The sequence below is a fragment of the Camelus dromedarius genome, chromosome 10, assembly GCF_036321535.1.
Source record: "Camelus dromedarius isolate mCamDro1 chromosome 10, mCamDro1.pat, whole genome shotgun sequence".
In the NCBI taxonomy this organism is placed as follows: Eukaryota; Metazoa; Chordata; class Mammalia; order Artiodactyla; family Camelidae; genus Camelus; species Camelus dromedarius.
The window spans coordinates 76,410,478-76,432,286 of NC_087445.1; the positions used below are offsets into that span (position 1 = coordinate 76,410,478).

The 21,809-nt window shown below is 60.5% G+C and overlaps 1 protein-coding gene across 1 annotated transcript in view; it reads right to left on the reverse strand.

The window, feature by feature from the left end:
• Nucleotides 1–3,720: 3,720 nt before the first annotated feature.
• Nucleotides 3,721–21,809, reverse strand: part of NOTCH1 (notch receptor 1) — a 47,357-nt gene continuing 29,268 nt past the window's right edge. The window contains exons 14-34 of the mRNA XM_031450858.2: nt 21,259–21,404; nt 20,971–21,084; nt 19,309–19,428; nt 18,798–18,950; nt 17,807–18,035; nt 16,941–17,142; nt 16,174–16,327; nt 15,899–16,083; nt 15,276–15,408; nt 14,800–15,057; nt 14,611–14,723; nt 13,367–13,938; nt 12,617–13,045; nt 11,886–12,034; nt 10,948–11,164; nt 10,722–10,809; nt 10,465–10,630; nt 9,559–9,854; nt 8,425–8,572; nt 8,239–8,336; nt 3,721–6,887 (exon numbers count right to left, since the gene is read on the reverse strand). Of these exons, the coding sequence (XP_031306718.1) occupies nt 5,397–6,887; nt 8,239–8,336; nt 8,425–8,572; nt 9,559–9,854; nt 10,465–10,630; nt 10,722–10,809; nt 10,948–11,164; nt 11,886–12,034; nt 12,617–13,045; nt 13,367–13,938; nt 14,611–14,723; nt 14,800–15,057; nt 15,276–15,408; nt 15,899–16,083; nt 16,174–16,327; nt 16,941–17,142; nt 17,807–18,035; nt 18,798–18,950; nt 19,309–19,428; nt 20,971–21,084; nt 21,259–21,404 (5,461 nt within the window). The 3' untranslated portion in view covers nt 3,721–5,396. The remainder of the gene's footprint in view (nt 6,888–8,238; nt 8,337–8,424; nt 8,573–9,558; nt 9,855–10,464; nt 10,631–10,721; nt 10,810–10,947; nt 11,165–11,885; nt 12,035–12,616; nt 13,046–13,366; nt 13,939–14,610; nt 14,724–14,799; nt 15,058–15,275; nt 15,409–15,898; nt 16,084–16,173; nt 16,328–16,940; nt 17,143–17,806; nt 18,036–18,797; nt 18,951–19,308; nt 19,429–20,970; nt 21,085–21,258; nt 21,405–21,809) is intronic.

The window sequence follows — 21,809 nt, forward strand, 5'->3', positions numbered from 1 at the left end:
GGTCCACACGATCGTTTCAGAGGTCTAAGAAGTCCTCCAGAAAGGGACCCCCTGACCTAGGGCTTCCCAAACCCGTCAACCATCCACCAAACACCCTTTGGGACACAGTGCTTCCAGGTCTCCATTGGCCATGGGATCAAGCTGGACCACATCACTTAGGTTTCTGGTTGAATTACTTGGACACAATAATCCTTGGCTGTGCTGCCCAGGACCCCACCATGAGAAGTGACCATAAAAAGCTCTCCATCATCATCTGTCCACTGACAGCTCTGCCCCCTCCAGCATGGCTCCCGGCCATGGTTTCTGGATGGGGCTGGTCCACAAACAATTTGTCATTGGCCCGTGATGAGATACAAAGTCCCACCAGAGTGGAGGCCAGCTCCCTGCTAAGCACAGCCTCGCCTGCCGATGTTCAGAAAGCGGGCAGCTGGCGATGGCCCTCTGAGCAGCACCAGCGCCCACAACACTCTGCTGGCTTTCTGGCAGGGGGTAGCCCTGCCAGTCTGTTTAATCTGGGCATTGATGCTGTCCCTCCTGGCTCATGGATCCCCTCTCTGCTATGGCTAGAGGGGTGCAGAGCCACATCTGGGGCTCAGTCCAGGACAATGTGGAGAGCACACCATGCCAGTGATACACCTAGGTTTCCCTGCAGTGCTGAGAAGTTGGACACTTTGATCATCTCAATCCGAGCATCCAGCGTGATGGCCTTGAGCCACACATGGTGATCACGCACCTGAGCTGTGGCAGGACAGAGGTGTACCATAGCCTTCTTTTTTTTTCAAAATTTTTTTTTTCGGGGGAAGAGGTAATTAGGTTTATTTGTTATTTATTTTGTTAATGAAGGTACTGGAGATTGAACCCAGGACCTCATGCATGCTAAGCACACAGTCTACCCCTGAGCTATTACCCTCCTCATCCCAACTGGATTTCAAAGTCACAGGATACTCCCTGCTCCCCTCCCCCAAAAAACCAGAATCTAAACTATATCCCATTAACTGTTTATGTCGATTACAGGCTGAGGTGATAATATTTGGGATATATTGGGTTAACTAAGAGGTATTATTAAAATAACCTTCACCTGGTTCTTTTTACTTTTAATTGTGGCTACTAAAACATTTGCAATTGCACATGTGGCTTGCATGCCATTTCTGTTGGATGGTGCTGCTTTAAACCATCCTCAAGTCCTGGAGGAAGGTGCCCCCTCCCCCAAGCAGTCAAGAGGGTGGACTGGCAGCCACGTGTTGGCCTCCTGCGTTTTGCGTGTTGACAAGTGCAAGTCGGACCCCTGGGCTGTGCCCCCCCCCCACCGAGGAGGGCCAGGCAACCAGGGCAGACAGCGGGGCCAGCTGGCTGCAGCTGCTGGGGATGTGGCCCCTAGGACACGCACCGGGCACTTGAGAGGGGTGACCTGGGATGCTGTGTTAGTCTGCTGGGGCTGCCATGACGAAGTGCCGCAGACCGGGTAGCTCAACAGAAATTCGTTTCTCACAGTTCTGGGGGCTGGAAGCCTGAGATCAGGGTGTCAGTGGGGCTGATGTCCTGGGAGGTCTGTCTCCTGGGCTTGGAGTTGGCCGTCCTCTCCCCACATCTTCACATCGTCCCTCTGTGTGTCTGTGTCGTGATCACCCCTTCTTATAAGGACCCCAGTCACACTGGATTACAGCCACCCTAGGACCTCATGTTAACTTAATCACCTCTGTAAAGACCCCGTCTGCAAACACAGCTACATTCTTAGCTCTGGGAGCTGGGGCTTCACCCTATGAATTTGGGGAGGATACAATTCAGGCCATAACAGACCCCCAAGTCAGGGGTGTCTTGGCTGAGCTTAGTCCAAGGGAGGGGCTGTGTCCTCCCTGGGAGGTGCATGGTGGCCGGGCGGGGGTCCTTGTGAGGGTGGGGTGGCAGAGCGGGCCGACTCAGACTGTACATCCACGATGAGAAGGACAGGTTGCAGGGAGTTCTTTCTTTTAAAAAAATAATTTATGGGGATACAATTCATAGAACATAAAATTAACCATTGTACAGCCAACGATTCAGTGGCATTTAATGCATTAAAAATGGTGTGCAACTGCCACCTCCACCAAGTTCCAAAACATTTCATCCCCCAAAGTAATCACCCTGACCCACTGGGCAGTCACTTTGCACCACGCCCCTGCCTCCACCCTGGGAACCACTAACCTGCTTCCTGTCTCTGTGGGTTTACCTGCTTCGGACATTTCACACAAACGCACTCACACGTTACGCGGCCTTTTGTGTCTGGCTTCTATCACTTAGCATGTTTTTGAGTTTTGGCCACGCTGTAGTAGGTGTCAGGGCTTCATTCCTTTTTATAGCTGAATAATATTCCATCATATGTGTATTTGGTCTGGGTTCTCCAGATAGAGCCAACAAGATGTATCAACATGTAGAGAGATTCACTCTAAGGAATTGGCTTACATGATGACAGAGGCTAAGTCTCAAGGTCTGTGATCAGCAGCTTGAGACCCAGGAAGAGAAGGCTTCAGTCCAAATCTGAAGAAAGGAAGAGCCAGGTGCTCCAGCTCAAGCGGCCAGGCGGGAGGACGGCCCCGTTGCTCAACCCTTTCGGTCTGTTCGGGTCTCCACCTGGCTGGACGGGCCCACCCGCACGGGGGAGGGCGTCTTCTTTACTCGCCCACAGGCTCCACCGCTCATCTCATCCAGAGGCAGGCTCACACGTGGCTCAAGGGCCCAGCCGCTCGGCATGTAAAACCAGCCATCAGAGGGTGGGTCTACATTTGGTTCACACATTTGTCAGCTGATGGGCATCTGGGTTGTTCCGACCTCTTGGGTGCTGTGAGCACATGTGTACGTGGACTTGTTTGGGTCTGTTTTCGCTTCTTTTGTGTGTACACCTAGGAGTGTGATTTCAGGGTGCTGAGAGCTCTTCGGGCAGAATTCAGGCTGGGTCCACTCCCTCTGAAAGTGAAAGTTCAGCCATTTGCCATATTCCATTTTCCAGAACTTGTCCCAGGAATGCAGCATCCAAACTTAGTGAGGAAATCTTGGGTTCACAATTGTGCTTGGATAGGCCAGGCCCAGGTGGCACTTCGCAGTAGAAGCAGGTCATCAGATTCTCCCTTGGTTGACCTGGTTTGAATCCACTGGCCTGGGGGTGGGGCCAGTGGGAGGGGCGTGGTCAGGCAGAGAAGGGGTGGGGCCAGGTGGAGGTAGAGGCCCAGGCAGGAGGGAGACAGGGAGGCCCATGTGGGTGCCTGATGGCCCTACGCAGGACTCCCCAGGGAAGGGTGTTGCTCAGCCAGCACCCCCTGTGGTCACAGAACCTCCCCTACTCTGTCACCCCCATGGTGCCCCTGCTGAGATGTTTCTGCAGCTCCCTTTGCTCGCATGCTAGGGTCTGGCTTACTCCAGGCCCTCCTTGTGCCCCTCTTGCCTACAGCAGCCTCCCTGCCAAAGTCCCCAGGCTGGGGATGTGGTGCCTTCACCCTCTGAGGCACTGATGGATGGGAAAGCCTGGAGCCTGGTGTCAGGGTGGCTGAGTCTCCCAAGACAGGGCTGCACATGCCCTGTTCACAGCTGCGTCTCTGCCTCCCCGCATGGAGGCTGGCCCAGGCAGACAGGGCCACTGTACAACCTCTGAGACAGTGACCCCGGCACTCACGGGCCAGGGACTCCGCGTGACTGCACAGCAGAACGGCGTGCCCTCCCTCTCTCAGGAAGCAAGCCAGCACCTCAGCCAAGTTTAGCAAAACCTGGATGACCATTTTTATTGCAAATCAGTTAACAAAAAAGATGAAAAAAATACATCATTTACATCACCTACCCTCTTGCATGTAGATAATGTTTTTGAAAAGTTTCCTTTTTATGTAAACTACACTCTATTTTATAAAACACAATAGGAAGCAACATCTTAGGCAGTGTCTGGTCATGCCCACTAGGGATGGCAAACGCCCCTGGTGAGGCCAGAGAAGCTGCCCTGAGGAGGTGGTGCTGCCCGACGGAGCGGGAGAGGGTGGGGCGGCAGACCCTTCCCTGGGTTTGCTCATAGGATCTACGGGTCCAGCAGACACAGGTCTCGAGGACTGGGTTCCGTCCGACATTCCTTATTAGCATGTCCCGACAGATTTGCTTTCATTCAGATTTCTTAAACAAAATCCCCTTTAAAAATGTATTTACAGACGTTTATTCCGCCACAGGCTTACACTTGATACTATATCAAGAATCTGCTCCTCCTCCAGGCACACACCCCCCTAAACCAGGAGGGGTGGCCCACAAGCAGGCTCCTAGCGCCCCCAGCACCCCACCGAGCTGGGGGACGAGGGCTCTGTGCACGGTGGCTGGACCCAGCCATGTTTCTCCAAGTCTCCTATAATACCAGGGCCCATTAGCGGCTGGGCCCCAGGAGTGCCTGTCCATCTTCTGCTGAACCTGGAAGATGCAGTTCAGGTTGTGAGGCCTCCAATGGGGCAGCCCAGGCAGTGTCTTTCCCCAGAAGAGAGTGGGCCTCCCCACCATGGTGTCCAAAGGTGGGTACCACACGGCCACATCTCCAACTTCTCACTCTACAGCATGCTTCAGAATCAGCGGGGGCAGGGTAGGGGGCGGGCAGAGGAGCCTCCAGAAGGAACAAGAACTCACAAGCTCAATGAACAACTACATAATACTGAACCCAAAACAAAGATTCATGATTGGTACCATGAAATGTACCCTTGGTATACACCAAGGCCACATTTTTAAAAGCATGTTTTTAAAAGTCACTTAAAGGAACACCAAAACGCATAAACCACATCATTTTACATTCCTATTTTAGACGCAAATTAACCCACGTGCCAAAGGTGTCAAAGTTTTGCTTCGTTGTCTCTAGATGCATCTTCCCATAAAATGCAGGTGGTGCTGGGAGGAGCGGGGGGGCCGGGAGGGTCCGGGTTTGGGGGTTGGGGGGCACGTCTGGGGAGATCACAACAGGCCAGGCACCCCAGCAACTTTTTGAAAACTGGTTCAAACCTCCCTTCTTCAACCTCATTTCTTTTTGGATTAAAAAAAAAGGAAATCAATAAATAAATGGCATGTATAAATCATGAATCTTTGTTTATATTTTACAAATACCTAGGATTCTGTATCCTAAGTAGGAAAAATCACGACTGAGAACTAGTTTATTTTCTTGGAGCAGATAAAAGTCTACCTGCTGCCATACAAAACAGTACATATAAATAAAAAGGCAGTGTTTCAGTGTAAAATAAAAGTACATAAATAAATACTAAAAAAAAAAAATTAAAAATCCTTGTTCTCTTATTTTGTATAAAAACACGTTTCTTGAAAAAAACCTCCTTTGGTCGGCCGCAGCATCCACGGAGCGCACGCAATCGCCCCAGCAGGGCTTGGGAAAGGAAGCAGGGTCCCTCTGGGCGGCCGAATGTTTACTTGAACGCCTCCGGAATGTGGGTGACCTGGGACTGCATGCTGGTGGGCGGGCTGGAGATGCCCTCGGACCAATCGGAGATGTTGGAATGTGGCGATGAGCTGGACCACTGGTCAGGGGACTCTGGGGACGGGGTGAGGAAGGGGTGCTCAGGCACCTGCAGCTGGTGGCTGGGCGTGTTGTCCACCGGCGAGGAGGAGTAGCTGTGCTGCGAGGGCGGCGTGAGGAACTGGGCAGTGGTCATGGGCGGGGCCAGCGCGGACGGCAGTGATGTGGGCAGGACCTGGCCATCCTGTGGCAGGACGGTGTGCACCGCCAGGCTGCTGGGGCCTAGGGGCTGCACATCTGCCTGACTCAGCTCCCCACCAAGGAAGCTCCGGCCCAAGTGGCTGCCAGCAGCCGAGCTCACGCCGAGGAGCGGCTGCGGTGGCTGCGGCTGCAGGCTCTGTGGCTGCTGGAGGCTGGCCGCTGGCAGGCTCTGCTGAGGCTGCAGGCTCTGCTGTGGCATCTGTAGGTTCTGCTGCTGTGTCTGCACCAGGGGGGGCTGGGTGGCCAGCCGCGTGTTGGGCAGGGCCTGGTAGCCCATCATCTGGGACAGGGCGCTGGCGGACAGGCCGCTGTGCAGCGGGCCCATCATGCCGTGCTGGAGGGCGGGGGCCTGTGTGCTCAGGGTGCCGGGTGCCACACTCCCTCGCAACGGGTTGTACTGGCTTGGCACCAGGCCGTTCTGCAGCCGCGACAGCCACTCGCACTGGCTGTTCAAGCCTGTGGCCCCACTCACGGTGAAATTCACAGCTGCGCCGCCGCTGCCCAGGACTGTGCTGGTGCTGGAGGCCACAGGCAGGTGGGAGAGGCGTGGGGGTCCCGCCTCGAAGGCCAGCCGGCCGCCCCCGCTCAGTGCCGCCGCCTCGGGCTTGGCTGCCACACTCAGGTGGCTGACGCCTAGGTGGGTGTCAGGCATGCCGGGCAGGTGGCTGAGGGGCATGGATGGAGACTGCTGGAAAGGGGAGGGCAGGAGGGGTGGGGAAGCCACGTCCGACAGGTAGCCATGGGGCGACTCCAGGGAGTCCACGGGCGACAGCACGCTGGAGCTGTCCAGCAGGCAGCCCTTGCCGTCCTGGGACTTCTTCCTCCGCGCCTTGAGGTCCTTGGCCTCCTTGCCGCCGCAGGCCAGGCCCTTGGTGCTGGGCTTGCGGGCCTTCTTGCCCTGCACTGTCGGCTTGAGGTTGCCCAGGTAGCCATTGGGTGAGCAGAGCGGGGGAGACAGGGTGGGCGCGCCACCCAGGGCGGCGCCGTGCAGCTGGGGACTGCGCACCAGGCTGTACTCATCCAGCAGCCGCACGATGTCGTGGTGCATGCGCTCCTGCGCGATGTCGCGAGGCAGGCGGTCCATGTGGTCTGTGATGTCCCGGTTGGCGAAATGGTCTAGCAACACCTTGGCGGTCTCGTAGCTGCCCTCCCGCGCGGCCAGGAACAATGGCGTCTCCTCCTGGGGGAATGGACAGGGAGCAGGTGAGCGGGTCACCCTCATCATGGTCACCCCACCCACGACCACTGCCCAGTTCCTGACGCTGCCCTCGCAGCACAGCTACTCCTCCTCGCCCGTGGACACCACGCCCAGCCACCAGCTGCAGGTGCCTGAGCACCCCTTCCTCACCCCGTCCCTGGAGTCCCCTGACCAGTGGTCCATCAATGCCCTGTCACTAGAGGAACCAGCAGTTTGACCCCCACCTCCCTGCTGTGGACCCTCTCCAGTGTTCTACCTGGACTGTTAAGTCTTAAAAAAAAAAGCCTTAAACACCTTAACTACATCTTCTAAGACCCACCCAGAGATGGTCTGTGGGATCCTACATTCTTAATCAGTAAGGCTTTGCCCTGTAGGGTCGCAGACTCCACTGGAAAGTTAAGCCGTGGCCCCTCTTCCCTCCCTCCAAAATGGCGCAGATGCAAGTATGGCCGCAATTTCAGGGACGTGGGGGTCTGAGCAACTATGGACACCGGATGGTCCCTGAGGGACACTGACATCTGAGCTCCTTCCCTGGGTCTCAGTTTCCTCATCTGCATAGCAGACATGCCTCGTATCCCTGCCAGGCTGCTGTGTGGAGGGTGAGACCTGATGGTGTCTGCCTGGTACACACAAGGCCGTGGCAACGGCTGCTGCCATACCATGACAGTCCCTTTGGCCAGACCCTCCGTCTCTGAGGCTCAGCCTCTCCAGGAGGAGGTGGGATCATGCCTCAGCCCCACTGGGCACTCAGTGTTCCCTCACCCAGGTGAGAGGGAGACCCGTTTGAAATGCAGCCATAGGCCAGTGAAGTGTGGGGTGGGGCTTGGCACACAGAGGAATCCAAGGTAGGTTCAGGAGATGCGGGGTCAGACTGGGGTTGGGAAGAGCTTCCTTAGCCTCAGGGACAGATCATGGCGACGCTGAGCAAGACAAGAGGCTAGTCCATGTGTAGCAAGGCGGCCCTTGCATTTCCAACTGAGGACCTCAGAATGCAGAGCCCCCCACCCCCACCAGCCTCAGCTCAATTTGCACCACCTGGGTCACCCCCCACCCTGCCGGGTGACAGCCAGGAACAGAGGATGAGGTCCAGGTCACAGTGACACAGGACAGCTGCAGCCACCCATCCACTGCTGGGACCCACGCCCCGCACTTGGGAGGGGACCTGTAGATACGAAATGAAGGGGAGAGAGCCCCGACACAAGGCACCCTGCTGAGGAGTCTGCGTCTAAGTGCCCAGAGGTTCTCCTGGAGCTGAAGTCATCGGCTTGGGGGCGTCCCACGATCAGGAAGGGCGCTAGGGGAAGTGACTTGCCAGCCAGCGCCCCCCACCCACCTTGTTGTTCTGCATGTCTTTGTTGGCCCCGTTCTTCAGGAGCACAACCGCAGCCTCCACGTTGTTCACGGCGGCGGCCCAGTGCAGGGCGGACTTGCCTGTGTTGGAGACGCAGAGTGGGTTGGGAAGAGCAGGTGGCCGCGGGCGCCCACACCCCACCCCGTGGCCAGGGCCCAGCCGGCTCACCCAGGTCGTCCACAGCGTTGACGTCGGCATGGGAGTTGATGAGGTCCTCCAGCATGCCCTCGACAGCCAGGCGGGCGGCCAGGATGAGCGGAGTCGTGCCGTCGTGCATGCGGGCATCCAGGTCGGTGGCTCGGTTCCGGATAAGGATCTAGAAGACAGGGAAGGTCTCAGCCTTAGCAGATGTGAGCCTGAGGCCCCCGCTGGGAACATGTTCTTAGGAATCAATCCTGGACTTGGAAGCAGCCCGTCCGGAGGTCTGAATGGCCCCAGCAAGGCTGGACAGTGGGGAGTGGGCGCACAGGGAGGGAAGAACTCCACTGGGGGCCAAGCTGAGTGCAGGACTGGACTTAACTCCTGCAAAGCACCCATGGGAACTTAGGTACCCCTGTGTCAGAAAGGCCACCAGTGCCACCATGGCCAGAGCCTGCCTCCAGGAGCTTGTTAGACTGTTCTCAATTTCTTATTTCCCCAGGAATAGGGGGCAGTCAGGTGGGTGTAGCTCAGTGGCAGAGCATGTGTTTTGCATGCATGAGGTCCTAGGTTCAATCCCCAGCACCTCCATTTAAAAAGAACAAAAAATTTCTTATTTTCATAGAAGGACATGTTAAGAATTAATAAATCCCTATAAAACTCCCCTATTTGTGCCCCATTTACCTGCCCGTCTGTGCAGAGCAGTGCTGCCCATAGCCTGGGGGTTTGTGGCAGGGGGACTGGCTGGCAGCTTTCAAAAGGAGCCTCTGCCAAGGACAGTCCCCAGAGACCCAGGCATCCAAGTCCCTAATCCCCCCTTGTCCTGGGATCCTCGGCAAGGCCAGAGCCCCAGGTTTGCAGGCTGCAAGTAGCAGCCTACATCCCTTTGCCCCAACGCCAGAGGCAACGCCTGCGGCCAAAGCAGAGTGGGGAACAAGGCCGTGAGGGGCAGACGCAGAGGGACATCGGGGTCCTGTCTTGGGTGAGGCGGGGAGGCCCTGCCCCCTGCAGGTCCCCCTGGCCTCCTGCTGGACTGCCTGGCTTCCCTGTGAGGAAGACGCGTGGGGTTTGATGACCTTCCTGGCCTCGTGCCTCCTTCCAAGTGCAGAGGAAGGACACCAGCTGCCCCTGCTCAGGAGGAGGGGAGGTGGGTGGGCTGCCCACCTGAAAGACGCCCTGGGCGTCAGCAGACACAGCTGCGTGCAGTGGGGTGCGTCCCATGTTGTCCTGGATGTTGGCGTCAGCGCTCGCCTCTAGCAGGCGCTTGGCCGCGTCGGAGCGCGAGTAGCGGGCAGCCAGGTGCAGGGCGGTCTCACCGGTGCGGTCCGTCTGGTTGTGCAGGCTGGCACCCTGGTAGATGAAGTCGGAGATGACCGCCGGTGCGTCCTCCTCCTCTTCGCTGTTGCCTGTCTCCAGGCCCCCTCCACTGCAGGAGGCGATCATGAGGGGTGTGAAGCCATCTGCAGGGAGGCCGGGACAAGGGCGGGGGCTTGGTCAGAAAGGCCAGCCCTCAGCAGCTGCTCTGGGCAGTAACAATGGCCCTCGGTTGGTGGGCAGCCCTGTGGACATGTGGCCCATGGTGGCCCTGCACACAAGGCCATGCTGCCTGGGGCCAACGGAATCAATCCAAGCTTCCCAGTCAAGTCCAGTGGCCAGCCTGCAGGTGGGCAACAGGGACCCCGAGGCTCTGCTTTCTGACCTGTTCAAGATCTTCACCAACAACACGTCCAGGCGAAAGACGAAGTGAGAGATGGGTGGTTAGAAAACCAACAGTTTGAGTGTCTTAAAAGGAGTGTTTTGGGAGGAGAAATCAACTTGGAGGGCAGAGTGAGCTTAGACAGGCACCCCGAGGAGGGAGCCAGTGAACAGGCAGCGAGACTCCTGGGACTTCCCATCCCGCTGAGACCTTGGAGCACGCTGCCCCTCCTGGCTAAGCTTCCAGGTACCGACTGCGAGCGCTCAGGGGCGGGAGACAGGTGGATCATGAGGTCAGGGAAGCGCAGGCTGCCTGAGGAGACTGACCCGGCCGGGGAGCCCCTGGGGGCAGAGTAGGGGTCCGGCCGCACCTACCCGGCCCGCGGACGTTGACATCCATGCAGTCGGCATCGGCCTCGCCCTGGGGTGGCGTGGGGGCCATGGCGGACACGCGCAGGTCGGCTGCGTCCAGGTGCTGCTGGGTCCACTGCCGGTGGTCTGTCTGGTCGTCCAGGTCGGGAAGAACCACCGGCTCCTCGAACTAAGGAAGGGGGTCAAGCAGAGAAGCATGTCCTGCCGGGCCCAGGCAGGGTGGGCAGGGGACTGGGGAAGTGCTGGGGCCCCCGACTCACCCGGAACTTCTTGGTCTCCAGGTCCTCGTCGCCCCACTCGTTCTGGTTGTCATCCATGAGGGCGCCGTCCGAGGCGTTCTTCAGCGGCCTGGGGGCGGAGGGTCAGGGAAGCAGGACTGAGCAGGGCTCCCCAGAAAACCCCCGAGACCGTGGCTCAGGCAGCTTGCCGGGGAGACCGGGGTCTGCAGGGCAGCCCGCCTCCCGCAAGCCCACAGCGTCCACTAACTTGAGGCCCACGGAGTCCTCGCCGAGGGGCTCCCGCCGCTTCTTCTTGCTGGCCTCCGACACCTTGAAGCCCTCGGGGAACCAGAGCTGGCCATGCTGCCGCCGGCGCTTCCGGGACAGCAGCACCCCACAGCCCACGAAGAAGAGCAGCACGAAGGCGACCACGGCCACGTACATGAAGTGCAGCGGCGGGGGCGGGGGTGGCTCCACCGTCTCACCTGCGGGCACAGGGGCCGCGGGCAGGCGCCTGGACATCAGGCAGCGCTACAAGGCAGGCTGGCGGCCGGGGGGCAGCGCGCTGGCTCCACGGCCAGTGCCTCCTCGCCTGCTCTCCTCCATCCCGCCCCCCAAAATAAGGTCATTTTCTACGCGATTAATCAGAATTGCAAACTATCGCTAAATTCTCTCCTGCACCAGCGGGCTATCTGGAGCCGGCTTTCACTTTTTTCTCCTTTAAGGGAGGAGGATTAGTCGACTTCAAATCACTGCACTCGCATTGAGCTGTTAAGACAAAGGATTTAGGGGGATTTTCGAGATACAAACTTCAACACTTCACATGACACCGATCAATTCTTCTCCCTCTCTCCTTTTTTTTTTTTTTTTAAAAAGCTGTAATGATTTTGAAATAATACCCAACAAAGAAAAATCAGGAGAAGGGGTGGGGAGGGAAAAGGCCCCCACTTCCCGGCGGGTTCCCCTGGGCCAGCCTTGCAGACAGCTGTCACTATGGGTAGGGGGAGCATGCCAGGCAGAAAATGCCAGAAACGCGCTTCCCAAACTCTGGATGGCATGACACGTGCCTGTGGGTGGCAAACAGCACACAGGGCATCTTGGGGTGGGGGTCACTGGGAGACTCAGCCCCTCCCAGGCGGATTCCTCCAAACACAAGCAAACAGCGCCCGAGGGCGTGTGGCGGGCCAAGAGGGGCGGGCTACTCACTCTGCACTGCCTCGATCTTGTAGGGGATGTTGAGGCTGCCCAGTGAGGCGAGCGCGCCCAGGAAGGCAGCCACGTCCGTGGCGCTCTGGAAGCACTGCGAGGACGACTGGACACACTGCCGGTTGTCGATCTCCAGGTAGACGATGGACCTGGGGGACACGGCAGGGTCAGGGGGCTCAGAACCCAGCCTCCTCCCTGCGCCCACCCAGCGAGCTGCCTTGGAGGAACAGTCCTGCCCCCATGGCATCACCCCAGTGAGTTGCGGGAGAGATGCTCCCAGAACCCGAGGGGTGGAAGGGAGCTGGGTCTAGACTGGAAACAACCCAGAAGGTGGACAGGGCCCCTGCCGCCCACCACGTCCAGCACCAGCACTAGCTGGGCCCACTCAGGTGCTCATCACGGACACCCCTCAAAGTGCTCTCCCACCCTGGCCCTGTGCGTCCCTTGAACATCCCTCTTCCTCATTTCAGAAAGACAGATCTCAAGGCCCGATCCTCCTCCAAGAGCTGACCCCAGGCCCCAGGGCATGGGCTGTGGAATCAAGAGCCCTCGGTGGGAATGCTGTCTCTGCCCCTTGTCCATCACAGGACCCGGAAGTCCTGGGTCCTTTTGGAACCTCGGTCTCCTTCACCATCGAGTGGAGAGTGTACCTCCTCCTTCGGGGGCAGCCCTGAGGGTCGGGGAGGCCTTGGCCGGGGCTGGGGCGGGGAGACGCGCTGGAGCTCACTCACCCTCGGATGTCCATGGGATCCAGCTCCCTGCGCCGGCGCCCGCCCTCGCCCCCCGGGAGCAGCGTGGCCTTCATGTGGCCGAGCAGAGTGCCGGGCACAGCCCCGCCATCCACAGAGCGCTTGATGGGGTGCTTGTGCAGCTCCTCCTCGCGGCCGTAGTAGGGGAAGATCATCTGCTGCCCGCTGGCGTCGCGCTTGAAGACCACGTTCGTGTGTAGCAGGCGGCTGAGCTCGCGCAGGAAGTGCAGGGAGTGGTTGCGCAGCTGCTCGGGCGGCATGAGCACCACCAGCACCAACGTGCCGGCCGCCAGCCGCTCGGGCACGTGCTCCGCGCAGTCCAGCCCGTCCCACTCGCACTCGGCGCTGTTGCAGCCCTGGTCACAGTGCCCGTCGCTGAAGTGGTCCTTGCAGTACTGGTCGTACAGGGGGCTGCGGGCACAGGGCACGCTCAGGACTCCTTCTGCGCCTGGAGCCCCGGAGCCACAACCTGCCCACCTCCATCCTGCTGCCCTCCCCGGGCCACATTCAGGGAATTGTGCCTGCCCTGTCCACCGGGAGACCCTTGGCCAGCCTCTGGCCGCACGCCATTCTGCACGGGAGCTCAGGGTCCTCCCTCCGCCTCTGCCCACTCTCTCGACCTCCTCTCCCCGCCCCGTGAGTGGTGAGTGGTGGCTCCCTCCTCTCCCTGCCCCATGAGTGGTGGCTCCCTCCTCCCGTGCCGTGAGGAGCAGCCATCCCTGCTGGCCTTACTTGCACTGGCCTTCCGCACGCTGGCAGTCGAAGCCGTCGAAGAGGCAGCCGGCCGAGTTGCACTGCTTGTCACAGTGGCCGTTGCTGAAGTACTTCCAGCACTGCAGTGACTGCGAGCAGTTCTGCCAGGGGTCGTTGAAGTTGAGCGAGCAGTCGCCGCCGTCCCAGCCGCAGGCGTGGTTGTTGCACTGGAGGCTGCACACCTTGTTGCCGGCCTCCTCGCGGCACCCGGGGAGCTCGCAGGCCTCCTCTACCTGCGGCGGGGCGATGTCGAGGCCCACGCCGCCCCCGAAGCTGTAGTCCAGGATGTGGCACAGGAGCCCATTGAACTTGGCGGGGCACAGGCAGCGATAGAAGGGGCTCTCGGGCGTGGGCTCGCAGCTGCCCTGGTTGTAGCAGGGGTTGCCGCCCACGCAGGGGCTGCTGGCCGGGAACTGGCACTCGGGGCCGGTGAAGGGGCCCAGGCACAGGCAGGTGGGGCTGCGCAGGCCTGAGATGCAGGTGCCGCCGTTCAGGCATCGCAGGTTCCCGCAGCTGCCAGCGTCATTCTCACACGTGGCACCTTCGAAGCCCTGCCGGGGGAAAGGATGCGGGCAGGGGGTATCAGGGTGGGCTGGGACGCACCCAGGCCTGGCTGAGCCACGCATCCGCCCACCCAGAAGAAGGGCTGGCAGTCTTTCCCCGGGGAGCACGACTCCTTGAAAGAAAGCCTTTCAACAAAAAACGCGCAGGGGTTGCCCTGGGTCGGGAGGGAGGAAGGGAAGGAGCACAGGCGGAGCAAGGGGTACATTTTAGGCACTAAAACCTCCACGTGGCGCTGCTCTGGTGGAGGTGTGACACCGGGCCTGCATCAGAGCCCACAGGAGGCCGGACGCCAGGAGCGGACTTAGCGATGCATCAACGCTGGGACTGTGACAGTGTACCATCCAACGACAAGATGCTAGTAATGGGAGAACCTGGGTGTGGTGGGAAGGGTGCGTGGGGACTCTCCCGCACCGCTTTTCTATAACCCTGAAGCTGCTATGAAAGTAGTTTATTGACACAAAACACATGATCTAGAAGAGAACGAGGAGGACGGAGTCAGACACTCAAGCCAGCCTCTGCCCTCTGGTAGGGGGACAAGCCCAGGCTCAGGGCCCTCCACCCCAAGATGCACTGAGTGAGGACGTTCTCCTGTCACCTTCAGACCAGGGAGCCCTTGGCCGCGCGGGGCCTTCCCCACCGCCTGCCCTGGCAGCACCTACCGCGGGGCACTTGCAGACGAACCCACGGGCGGTGTTGGAGGCCACGGCACAGGTGCCCCCGTTTCTGCAGGGCCTGTCCTTGCAGCCATTGATGACCGACTCGCAGCGGCGCCCTGGGGATGAGAGCGGGTGTGAGGGGCTGGCCCTCCACCCCCGGCCCCCACCCCCGGCCCCGGCCAGGGTACTCACCGGTGTGGCCGGCACGGCACTCGCAGTGGAAGTCGTTGATGCGCTGCACGCAGTTCTGGGTGCCGCGGGTGTCACAGGGGTTGGACAGACACTCGTTGACATCGCCCTCGCAGCGCTCACCCACGAAGCCAGGCGGGCAGGTGCAGCTGTAGCCGCCCACCTGGTCCACGCAGGTGCCGTTGTTAAAGCACTTGGGGCCCCGGGAGATGGGGTCGATGGGGGGGCTGCAGTCGTCCACGTTGATCTCGCAGTGCACGCCTGCAGGGGCCCGGCACCATCAGACCCTGTGCTGGCTGCTCACCAGCCCCACTCCTCCCAAGCGTGCCCCCTCGGTCAGGGGTCAGGACTGGGACCACAGATGCCCAGAAGGATGCTGGCGGCCAATCCGGCAGGCTCCCTCTCTCAGCCCCTTCCTGGTCAGCCCTGTGCCTGCCCGAGTTCCCCGACGCCTGGCCCTGGGGTGTGGCAGCGCCTACCCTGTGTGCCTCGGGGGCAGGAGCACTTGTAGGTGTTGGTGAGGTCGATGCAGGTACCCCCGTTCTGGCACGGCTGGGACAGGCACTCATTGATCTCCTCGGAGCAGTTCACCCCATGGTAGCCAGCCACGCACTGCAGGGGACCGCAAGGGGCAGGGCCTGTGGTCAGTGGACAGCTAGGGTGCAGGCCCCCCCACCCCCTGTGCAGGCTGACAGGGCCATGTGAGCTGCCCTCTTGTCTAGCAAAGCCATGGGTTCCTCACACCTGGTGGACCCAGATGGAGACCCCAGGAAGGGCCCCAGTAGGCTGTGGTTCACAGCCTAAGTTGGGGGTTAGGCCCCGTCCCCTAGGATAGAGGAGGGCCCCATGGCAAACCTGGGGGAGAGAAAACCCTGTCCCAATTCTCAGCATATTCTTTCTCTTCCAGATGCCCCCACAGGACGACTCCTCCAGGCAGCCTTTCCTGACTACCCCAGCCCTCCCTTAGTGGGACTGAAAGGGATACACATCTATTGGGCTTACCTTTCCCTGCTGCGCTGGCTCTCAGACCAGGGCCTGGCCCTCGGTGACACCCCCTCCCCCGACCCAGACATGCACACCCTCATGAAGGCCAGGTCCCCACCTCGCAGGAGTAGCCGCCAGGGTAGTCGGTGCAGGTGGCCCCATTCTGGCAGGGGCTGGGCGAGCACTCGTCCACCTGGTCCTCGCAGTAGCTGCCCGTGTAGCCGGCCTGGCAGTGGCAGTGGTGTGTGTTGCCCGCATTCATGCAGAGCCCCCCGTTCCGGCACAGGTGTGTGACATTGATGCCTGTAGGGCACACGGCAGGGAGTGTAAGGCCGGGGCTCCCGTCCTGGGGGCACCGGGAAGCCTGGGCCAGGGCGGGACACAGCCAGTTACCTTGCTGCCATGCAGCCACCTCGCAGGAGACGTTGGGCACGTCGCAGTAGAGGCCGGTCCAGCCGCTGTGGCACTCGCAGCGGTACAGGGTGTTGGTCTGCCAGCACTTGCCGCCGTTCTTGCAGGGCGAGGAGTCACACCAGCGCACGAGGTTCTGGGGAAGGCAGCGCTCAGCCTCGCTCCGGCAGCCCCACCCAGGCCAGCTCCCACAGGGCCGCCCACCCGGCAGAGGACCTCCGCCCAGGGTGCCTCGTGACCCCCTCCCACGAAAATGGAAACTGAGGCCCCTGGGCCCCCCTGCTAGGGAGCAGCCTGGGGTGGAGCGGAGGTCTCTCTCTTGCTCTGGGCCCTCAGTGAATCCGGACCACTAGCTGCCTTTCATTCAAGGAAAAGTTTTTCTTCAGAAGCAAACAACTTTGTCGGAACTCTTCTGTTACCAGTGTCTTATGTGAAAACCTTCAACGAAGGTAAATCTCCAGTACTTTTTTACGTACCTTCCATAAAGACACCAGCTTTTAGTTGTCTTCCCCCAGGTCACCTAGTCCTGGTTCTCCATAAAGCTTTGCTGCCTGACCTGGAAGGCCCCTGTTCACTGCTTCTTGGCAGCAGGGCCCAGGGCTGGGCACCAGGCTGGCAGCCCAAATCCCCAGGAGCCACCGGACTGAGGCCATCCCCGCCCCCTGAGCCTGGTGTGCTCTCCCGTGACCCGGGGCGGGGAGGGCAGCTGGAGCCGATGTGGGCAGGCCCGGCCGCGCGGCCCCCCTCACCTGGCAGTTGAGGCCTGTGTAGCCCTGCGGGCAGGTGCACTTGTAGGTGCCGTAGCTGTCCTGGCAGGTGCCACCGTGCAGGCAGGGCCGAGAGTCACACTCGTTGACGTCGTGCTGGCAGTAGCTGCCTGTGAAGCCAGGTGGACACAGGCAGGTGAAGGAGTTGATGCCGTCCACACAGGTACCGCCGTTGAAGCAGGAGCTGGAGGAGGGTAGGCAGCGGTGGGGAGGTGAGCAGGGTGCCCAAGCAGGTGCCTCCGTGCTGGCCTCTCCCTCTTGACGCAGCGTGGCTAGGGGGCCTGAGTGCCAGGACAGGCCAGGAGCAGCCTGGCTGACCTCAGGAGGCCGACAGGAGTCCCAGGAGGTCCCCAACGCAGGGCCAGGGACCTCAGGCTCTCTCATATCATGTCATACTCTCTCCTCAGCCTTCTTTATAATTCACGTTGAGAAGGGCTTTATAACACATTAAGGTAAAGAGTGGTTAAGATAAAAAATGAAAGAGAAACCAGAACTGCATAGACAATGTAGGAGATAATTATGTAAAAAGAGACAAGAATGACATTCATACTGAGCTTCCTGGCAGCCAAGGCAAAAAGGGAAACAAGATGGGCTACAAGGTCCTTGGTCCAGTTCCTCAGGATAAACTACCAGGGTTACTGCTTCCAAGTCACACTGGTCAGTGGACAATGGCTCTTCCAGGAGGAACATGGCAACACAACAAACAACGTCTAACTCAACTAGACTGGGCGGACACCTGCTCGGGGGCACCGGTTGCTGGACGCTGTGCATCCCACCTGCCCCCAGCCCTCCCTTGGAGCAGGACCGCCCTGCACGGCACCTGTGCTGATGGCCGCAGCCCCACGCACCTCTCCGTGCAGTCAGGCGTGTTGTTCTCGCAGTGGATCCCGCTGAAGCCAGCGGGGCAGGTGCAGGTGTAGCTGTCCACGCAGTCAGTGCAGTTGGCACCGTTGCGGCAGGGGTTGCTGGCGCACTCGTTGACATCCTCCTCACAGAAGGCACCCCGGAAGCCAGGCAGGCAGTCGCAGAAGGCTGTGTTGATGCCGTCTGTGCAGGAGCCCCCGTTGTGGCACGGGTCTGGAGGGGACAGGAGGACAGGTCTGAGGGGTGGGCACCACCCCCACTGCCTAGGTGACCAACAGTGGGAGGGCTCCTGGCACTGCCCCCACGGCCACAGAGGGGTCTGGCCGGAAGCCCTTGACCTGGAAGGCTGCACGGCGCCCCTTCTCCCGTACTTGGGGTCTATACACCCCCATATGCTCCCAGTCCCCAGGCCACAAGAGCTGGAGGACACACAGGCTTAATGAGGAGACAAATCATGGTTGGGGTCACAGTCTTTCCTGCTCGTCAGTGACACCAGACAAGATACTTGGCTTCTCTGGACCCCAGAGGTCTGTGAACCAGGCTCAGGGGTGGTCGGGACAAGGACTAGCAAGCGCCATGCTGAACAGGGGCCGGGCATGGCAGCGCGCGAGGAGTCCTGGAATCTGGCTGGGAGATGCTGGGACGCGCTTGAAGCCCTGCAGTCTGGCTCGAGAGCCTCAGAGGCCACCTGGAACCACCCAGCTCAGTCCATGCAAGGCCCACAGTGACGCTCGGTCCCCAGCACTCCCTCCTGGGGGGCCCAGCTGGACCGAGGGGGCCAGGCCTCTCTGGAGAGATGCCGGACACTGCCTGGGCCAACCCCGCCCCAGGTGCTCCATGTCCACCCTCCTGTCCAACACCGACGAGCTTCCTGCCCTGAGCCCGCCTGGGGAGACAGGTCCGGGGGTCTTGGAGTGGGCCGGGTGGGCAGGGCGGGCAGGGCAGCCTGGCGGTCCCGCCGCCCTGGCCACTCACTGGGCCGGCAGTCGTCAATGTCCGCCTCGCAGTTGCGCCCGGTGTAGCCGGCCCGGCAGTGGCAGCGGTAGCCGCCGTTGGTGTTCTGGCAGGAGGCGCCGCCGCGGCACGGGCTCTTCACACACTCGTTGATGTCGACCTCGCAGGTCTGCCCTGCAGGCGGAGCGGGGGCAGTCAGATTAGCCCCGCGCCCCACAGGCCTCTCCCCTGCCCCCGAGAAGCCGGGCCTCCGCAGCTGGAGGACAGTCCTCTGGGGACATCCCGAGAAGGAAGGGCCCTCCGACTTGGTGTCCCCCAATTTGGGGCCAAGCAAGATTTCGATGCTCAAGTCTGGAAGGGCTCAGCAAGGTCAGTTCCTTCTTCTGCAGCCCCCTGGCTCATCTCCAAAAAGAGGGGGCTTGCTAACTCTCGCTCCGGAGATGCCTGTGTGCCCTGGACCTCCCATCCTCCCTGTCCCAGCGCCTCCTGGGACTTGGCCCGAGCCAGGGCCGCAGGGAGCAGACCGGCTCACCCTGCCAGCCTGTGGGGCAGACGCAGGAAAAGCTCTCGTAGTCTTCAGACTCCCTGCACTCGCCGCCGTTCCTGCAGGGCGCGGGGGCACACGGAGCCAGCACCACCTCACACGTGGCTCCTGAGGGGAGGAGGGACAGGAGGTGAGCCCCAGCCCAGAGGGTCAAAGCTCTGTGGCAGAGGCCACGTGGCCACGGCCTGCCGGTCGTTCCACCATCAGAACACATCTGGGTGGCTCCGCAGGAGGGCATATGGCGCCGCTCTGGAGTCCTGTGTGAACGCTGAACTGAAGACAAATCAGATGAACCCCTGGCGCCCTCTGAGGCTACAGGACCCTGCCTGGGTCTCACTGCGCCAAGAGCACCAGGAGTAAGGACCGGGCTCGGACTGTGCCCTCCACAACATCGCGGGGCCCTGGCCTTGCTCCCACCTCACGCCCCGCCCCGCCTCCTGGTGGCAGAACGCCCTGCACTGAGCGGGTGGCCTAGGATCTAACCCCAGGGGCTCTGTGTCACAGGCAGCAAGTGCCCGTCATGGGGGGGGGGCACTGAACGGAGGCCGTGACAGCAGGGACGAGCCCTCTGCTGCCGGGGGACAGGGGACATGCCAGCCTCAGCCTCAAGCACGTCCTACTTATGGGGGGGGGGGCGGGCATCGGGTGCGGCGTCAGGACCCCTGGGACGGGGACGGGAGTATGGCCAGGACTGCGCACACCGGTGACTTTTCCTCCACTGCCCGATGGAGGGTTTCCTGTTTACAGCCCGTGGGGGCTGAGTCCCCAGGCAGCACGGAAGCATTATCTTCCTCACGGCTGCTATCTCCCCGGCCCCTCCATGCGATTGTCCAGGGCCTTTCTTTCTATCGGTTTCCACGGCGACCTGGGCAGGCCGGAAATTCGCCAGAGTTTCCGACAATTGTGCAGAGGGAAGCAGGAAGCGGGCAGACGGGAAGCAGGTCAGCACAGGCCGGCTCCTCCCCGCTGGCCCTCCGCCTCCGATGTCAACGTGGCCGAAAGGGACTGGGGTGTGCCCTGGGCACAGAGGCCCATGGACAGCCACCGAGGGGAGTTTGTTCACCGATGCAGGAGAGAAAGTCCAGGTCCCCAGCTTTGCTCAAAAAAAAACAATGATCTGGCCACGGGCCTCCCAATGTCATGAGAACCGCAGTCACAGGCCCCCATCACTGCCGGCCAGGCCAGGCAGGGCCCTCTCAGGACCTCCAGGACCAGAACTGTCCCCAGTGGTGGCACTCTCTGCCCACTCCCAGCGGGGCCTGGTGGCCCAGGTGGTTGTGGGCTTCTATCTTTTAAAACTTGGTAAATCTCTTCTAAGGAGGGGACCATATCTGGGTGATCCCCTGGCCAACGGCTGAGGCTGAGACAACCAGGGACACGTCGTCTGCGGCTCACAGTGCCAACAGAAGACTCCTTGTTCTCCACACACAGAGGGCCCGCCATCAAAGAAAGCCCTGAGGCTCGGCCAGCGGATGCGGAGGACGGCCTGGCCCCAGGGCCCACGGCAGTGCAAACATGAACCCACAGCCCAGGCCCAGCTCCCAGCTCTGCCACCAAAGGTTCCACCCACCACCGTGCCCTCAGCCACCGCTCCGAGGGCGGCCCAGGCCCTGCACAGGCCCTGCGCCCGATCAAAGGCCCTGCCCTCACCTGTGTAGGGCAGGAGGCAGTTGCACTTGTATCCGGCCACGTCATCGATGCAGGTGCCCTGGTTCAGACACGGGTTGGACGCACACTCGTTGATGTTGGTCTGGCAGTTGGGGCCTATACAGAGAGGGACAGCAGTCAGTGTATCCATCTCCCTGGGTGCCATGGCCAGGCCCTACTGCACTGCCTGGGGCCAACCCCAGCAGACGTATGCCCGTGACCTGGCTCGGCACTGCCCACCCCACTGCCCCAGAAGGTCCGCTCTGCGCTGGGAGCGCCTGCCCCTCTCACCGCTGAAGCCCTCTCGGCAGGTGCACACGTAGCCACCGGTCATGTCCTTGCAGGCACCCCCGTTGACGCAGGGGTTCGACTCACACTCGTTGTTGTTGACGTCACAGTTTGCCCCACTCCACCCGGGGTCACAGTCACACTTGTACCTGCAGAGGTGACCACACTGCTGCTCAGGTATGGCCCAAGAGCGGAGGGCCCAGGCTATGGGCACTCCCAGCTTTGCCACCATCCTATGATCTGATTGTATGGAGATGCTGGTCCACTCTGACCCTCAGAGTCTTTTACACTCCTTTAAATAGCCCACCTTGTCCAAGACAGTGGTGAGGGTTTGTTAAGCCAGATTGGGGACAGTGCCCATTTCACTTGTTGTGTGGCCTCAAAAGAGTGCTTACCCTCTCTGTGCAAAAAGAGGACATGGGGTCCGTGCCCATTTCAATGGCCCCATCGAGACGGAGCAGTGCTGCGCATGTGATGAGAGTCAAAAACTAGAGGTGAGCTTGTGTTTCTTCTCTACACTAATACTCTGACACCATGTGTGCATGGGCTTCTTC